Here is a 6,474-nt window from a genome sequence, read left to right on the forward strand (position 1 = left end):
CTTCCTGTTTCTAGTACAGCCTAAATATTGAAAAATGTTGTCTGACAAGCATGTGACCATTTGTGATTGTGGAATGTGATATATTGGCATTGACCACATACAGAAGAGACCAAAGTTGTTTTTGAAAATATAACAAGTGAGCATGGCCAATTTTCTCCGGAGTTCATTGACCCTAAATAGATGCCTTATCTTAACTTTGTTGGGAATTATAATAAGGTGGTGTTCAATAGGCACTTGATTCAAATGTTTGTACACCCTCCTCAAAGAGGATAGGTACAAATTGTCTTTTGGAACAAGTCCCTGTGGTTTGTTGACTGTTGCATGTTGAAATAATCCATGATTTCCACATATTTTAATAACAGACATACATCATGTAGACAAGCACAATATTATGGCAAATATCAATGAGACATCACTGAGAAAAGTAATTAAAAATGTACCTTTATATTGCAATAAAAAAATCAACAGTACAAAAAAGTATGCAGGGCAATACAGCTTTCTAAAGAGTCAATATGGATTTTCGTAAGGACCAGGTGTATGGACTGTTTGGATTAATAAAAGTCTTAATTATTTTGTATTGGCCCCGTATTGATTCTCCATCGTTTGTATTGGCCCTCGGGACTAGTTCAGCCGCCAACCATTGAATCGATACTATGACCAATACAGAATCAGCTAGTTAGTAGTACTATAGTATAATCTTCTGTCGAGTTTATGCCGTCCCTTTCTTGGGCACAAAATAGGTATTTATTTTTAATCAACATGCAGTTCTGTTGTCTCGAGAGATGGACATAGCAGAATAGTTAATAGTAAAACAAAAGAACAGTATGATATGTTTCTGTCATCATAGTTAGTAAAATATTAACCATTGACAATTATAAGAAAGCCCAACACCATTCTTATTTTATCATTTGAATAGTAGTATGGTACATTATTGTAAAGATATAAACTTTCTAATATTTACAGTGTACAACGTTTCTTCTTTCAAATGCATTTTATTCAATTAAAGTCGAGTGTACATAATGTAGACAATACAGTTCAATATTTTGTTTTTGCAACTGTATCACAGAACTCTTCCATTGAACATGTTCTTATAAACTCTCTCTCAGATCGTAGTTTTTTTGATTTCCGAATACTACTTTTTTTTATTTTATTATTTCGTTCAAACTTAGAGTCCTTGAAGCTCTCAAATTTACCATTACAACCTTTCAAGTAAGGATCTTTTTGATCTTCTGTTTCTTCTGGTTTTCCATATTTCCGCAGTGTAAAAATTTCTATAAGTTAAAATAATGTATTCTTTTGATATGAAATGAGGCACGTGTGTATGAATTAGGTTATATTATATTATATATTATTAAGTAGTAGTCTTTGTAAGGATCGTGCAAATTCTGAAAAAAATGTGATACACCCCAAAAAATTAAAGGATACATATTTTTATTTTTGTTATTAAGTTGTTTTATGAGTCTATATTATGCAATTTGTAATTATTCATTCCAATCGGTCTGCTCTTAGAAGATAACCAACATTGAAAACCAATAGATTCTATTGTATTTGAGTGTCATTTACAGAGTTATCACCCTTAATTTTGAAATCTACAGTGCATTCTATATAATTTTTATCTCCAAGAACACGGGATATATGAAAAACTGAATGCTAATTTCTGTTTACTATGGCAATTCAAACAAAATATCAAAAATAAAAATGTGTGACATTTCAACCATGAATCACATATTGCATGATTCTTGCAACTTTTCTGTAGTTGTATTGAAAATTAGGTTTTTTTCATATGGGTAATTACTTTTTAGTATTTCCTAAATGTCTCCCGGTAAACTTACCAGTACTTTTATAACAATAATAATGATAAGTAAAAGAACTTCCATATGTTCTGAAACAGTTGACTTATCACTCTGCCGTCGTCGTTGGCGCCTGTTAACGTTTGTTCATTTATTAGAACTTGCGTAAATTTGAAATTTTAACACGTTGTATATAGGGACTTGTAGGGGGTGTAGTTTTTTGAGATTTTGCCCCATCCACTTTGAAAGTAAGGAACTATGGGGGAAATATGTGTTATCATTAGAAATGTTAGTGAAAACATAAAATATTTAGCGGATTTTGAAGATCCAGATTTCAATGTGTTCCTTTTTTGAAACTCTTCAAGAGATTTTACAGAAACCCTTTTGGAGTTACGAGGGTACGAAATTGGACGATGCCCAAAAAATCAACTACGTGTAGTTTATTTTTAATCCGATTTTGATTTTATTTTAATTAGATTTTCAATCAAATTTCAGATATTTCTTATGGTTATGAGGGTCATAAGGGTACGCCTAAACAATCATCTTTTATATTTTTATATTTGAAACTTAATAAATAAAAAAATCTAAATTGGACCAAAAAATAGAAGCTAATATTTTTGGGCGTATTTTATTGATTATCCGATCCTGATGATTCCGATGTCAATGTATTCCTTTTGAAATTACTTTTTTTCAGAGATTTTTACAGACTAGACTTATCCTGAAACTTTTGGAGATAATATCTGCCTAATTCTTTTTAATCATATTTCAGATGATATCTCTTACGGTTTTCGAGTTAAAAGGAGCATTGGGGCCACGTCCCAAAAATCAGATTGTTATGATGCCTACTATAAAAAGACATAACAGGTTTTCCTTAGGCTTAATATTTATGCCAGTTAAGTATGTGTTTGTGTATAAATGCCATTTTGATACTGAAAATGCATAAAATCACCTATGTAACTATAAAAAAAAATGAAAAAAAAAAAACAGAACAGAACAGAGATAAGTTTTAACTAAACAAAATACAGAACAGACAAATTTTAACTATCCAAAAATTATTCCAGACCTAAAAGTTGATAATATTTTGAATATCTACATTCACTATGATATCCTTGTTTTAATTATCACTACCCATAACTAATGGCCCTATATAATTTGTTTTACTCAAATTCCCTAAGTATTGTATAGAGTTACATACTGTTATCAATGGAGAAAATTCTTGCTTTTTCTTCGAAAGCTTTCTCTTGTGACACTTCATCTTTACAACACTGGCAACCCATTTTACTTCTCAATCTATCTCTAGAAATATTAATCATGATAAATAAGACTTAATTCACTTCATCATTAAATATTATCAATTGTCCTGTCTTTTTTCCCGAAAATGTAGAAACTTATTTGTCAACATCTTTCTCATTGTGGGTCCCGGATTGCAATTAAGATTTTCCCTCGAAGAAGTGATCCAACATAATAAACAAATAAGAGCAAAACCGTATGAAATTCAATTTTCAGCTGTCGTAATCATAAGTCCCTTATTCTATTTAAAAAAAGAAATCATTTACTGATGTCGATTATTTAGAATAATGTCGAATCAACATTAGATAGCTTCTTTTACTGACACTGTATTACTTCATCTAACCGTTGATTAAATGTTAAACTATCTTTGAAACTAAGGGTAGGGTTGCCATGCTTATAACTCGGGGAGCCCCGTGCAGGTCCAGGTGTTAAAAGAATAGGCCTGCATAGGCGCTAAGCTTGTCGTAAAAGGCGACTAAATAGTGCTCAGAACCTTAGCCGGGGGCTAGGGCGCTCTGCCCACAGAGCAACTGGGATGTGTGCCCCAGGTGGTGGAATGGGGTACCCCTGGTGTGTTACATGCTGGGGTTGTCAGGCTATAATACGGAAAACCTTACCGCAAACCATAGTGGTGCACCGTGTTGGGAAAGATGCCACGTTCCTCGCACGTTAAAGAACCCTACTGTGGTATTCTCCCGGAGTAGGAACCATAGGGCTCCGCCACAGGAGGCTAAATTGCCCGACCCTACCCACCTCTCCCTATTTCCAGTGGCAATCAAAATTTTTCGATCCCATTGTCCTTGTTTCCCATCCCTTTTTCATTTCATCATCATTTCATTTTCATTTTGTCATCAATTTCATGTTCATCGTCTGAATATAGCTGAAATATTGCTGCTCGGACGTTAAACCCCAACAAACAAACAAACAAACAATATAACTCGGTAGGGGTACCATGCTCATAATTCATTCAATATTATTCAATATTCTCGCAATTGGATAAGCTAGTTACTACCGAATAATTACTTATTCCCGATTCGTTGTTTTTGTTTTCATTTACGTTTTTGTTTTGTTTAGTTTTGTTTTTTGTTTTGTTTTTGTTTTTTGGTCAGAGTACAATAATACTATGTAATGTTCATTGTATGGGAGTGTATAATGTACATACTGTTGATTAATTTACTTACGTTTACATTCTTCTGTTAAACTTTTCACTGCTTCAATCTATATATTTAACGGATGTTGTTGTTTATTTCTATAGGAAGACAAGGAGTGAATCGACAAAATATGTAATGATTGTATCCTTTACTTTTAAGTGGTATACCATACAATGATGTATTCCTCTAACTGGTTATAAAACTTAATAAAAAAATGTATGAGTAATCTACTTAAATTAAGCGTACATTGGCAAACTTTTTTGTTCATCATTTTTTTTTTTGGAATAGCCCACTAGTTTTAACGGTTGTAATTCTCTTCATAAGTTATATGTGAAATATTTGCATACTTTTGACATATATAAAGTAAAGAATCAGAGATTGAGAAATTTGAAAAAAAAAGATTTTTATTGGTATAATCAGGCCCCATTAAAAAAAAACTAGTAGTAGGAAACAGGTGCAATGATAGGGAAGCATCCTTGGCTTTTCTTTTGTCATTTCCAATGTTATTTGTTTTATTAAGATAACATAGTTAGAATAAAAAAGTAAATAGATTAAAAACGCATTCCGTGGACTAAAACTTTGTTTATAAATATTCTACTTTTCATACGTTTGCACTCTTCCAATGTGTGAATTCAAAATATTTTTGTTACATAGTACTAATGTGTTGCCTATTCAATTAAAAAGAAATGAAAAGTGCAATATGCGCCGCTATTTCACTCCGTTTCTCGCTCTTTTTAATATTCCAGGTGAAAACAATTGATTCCGAATTTCGATTTTCTTATTGCATCCTTATCGTCGGGCTAACGAAATGAAATGAGGAAACATGTAGAAAATAGTTGACTAAACTACAGTGAATGTTTTATAGATCGTCAGAAAAAGTAAACAAACGTTAACTGTACAAAAAGGACTTTAAAAATGGTGTACAAGTGACTGGTATCAAGCTTGTCGGATATGAACGACCTATTCGAGCAAGGATCCGTATTGAATAAATGATCATTTAACTTAAATCTCAATGTTTTCAAATATATTTTAAGGTAGTGGATGTCTTGATGCAAAACAGTTTCAACAATAAAGTTGATGGTAATCTATCTATTCAATGAAACATGGAGAATTTTTTGCTGATCAACTAGTTTTTCAACTTTGTCAGTTAAATTGGCTTGTAGATTTGTTTTTCAGATGGATCTGCTAGGTAAATAGATATTTCAAATATATAGTTCTTTGGTAGAGATTCCTCATACTTTGTAAGAAATAATCCCAAATCATCTTCAAAATATACGGAAGATGTTGTTTACAAAATGCTGGAATTTTTAATCGACAACATATTTGTCCAGTGTGGTGGACGCGTTTTTCAACAAACAATCGGCATTCCAATGGGAACAAATTGTGCTCCTCTACTTGCTGACCTATTCATTCACTCTTATGAGGCTGACGTTATAGCTGATCTGATCCTTCAATCTCAGTTTCCGCTGAGATAAAGGATACTACAGACACTGTGAAGTCAGCCTCATATCTTGACCTACACTTAGAAATCGATGGTAAAGGAAAACTATTGACCAAACTTAACGACAGACGTGATGACTTTTCATTCAAAATTGTCAACTTTCCTGTCATCTGTGGCAACATCCCTTCAGCACCAGCGTATGGAGTGTTCATATCACAACTCATACGTGATGCCAGACAATACAAACCTGTGTTCATATTCACTTCTAAGCAATCAACGTTTGTGTACGACGAATAGGACAAATCTTTAATTTGTTTTAGGGGAGGGAAGCATTCCATGTCGACCGATAAATTAATGATATAACTTTTTGAGGGACATTTCTCATTGTCCTGGATAAGAAAAGAAAATCATATTGTTTGTTATACGTTTCATGAACACTGATCATCGACCATCTTATCAAAGGATATGACGTATTGTAATTAATGTATTTTAGATTCGTATGACCTTTTAGAAACACTTTGACACTAATTTTGACACTTCTGAAGTATACTCCTTAATGTCATATACGTGTTTCGAACAAATATTGCTTACGGTCATATATTGCTTTATCGCCAACCTGACTGTCTTACGTATTCTTGAAACCGTATAAAATTTTCTACAAACGACTGAATTATATGTTAGATATTGTTTCTGTGATTTCTTATCTATTACTTTTGATAATTAGGAAACAATTGTCATTTTCTCTAGATTATTTTTTTTATTCCAATGTAATTAGAGAAACAACAAATCAATCAGAAAGAAA

The 6,474-nt window shown here is 32.4% G+C and overlaps 1 protein-coding gene across 1 annotated transcript; it reads right to left on the reverse strand.

Moving 5' to 3' along the window:
• Window positions 1-337: 337 nt before the first annotated feature.
• Window positions 338-4,415, reverse strand: LOC148627697 (uncharacterized). The gene is made up of 3 exons (XM_088577129.1): window positions 4,262-4,415; window positions 2,986-3,086; window positions 338-1,271 (listed from the first exon to the last, which is right to left on the reverse strand). Exons 2-3 carry the CDS (start codon window positions 3,065-3,067, stop codon window positions 1,036-1,038), a joined length of 318 nt encoding a protein of 105 aa, XP_088433255.1. The 5' UTR covers window positions 3,068-3,086; window positions 4,262-4,415; the 3' UTR covers window positions 338-1,035.
• Window positions 4,416-6,474: the final 2,059 nt, after the last annotated feature.

Source organism: Perna viridis, chromosome 1 (genome assembly GCF_037379345.1).
Source record: "Perna viridis isolate PV_CMFRI_1.1 ecotype Kerala chromosome 1, ASM3737934v1, whole genome shotgun sequence".
In the NCBI taxonomy this organism is placed as follows: domain Eukaryota; kingdom Metazoa; phylum Mollusca; class Bivalvia; order Mytilida; family Mytilidae; genus Perna; species Perna viridis.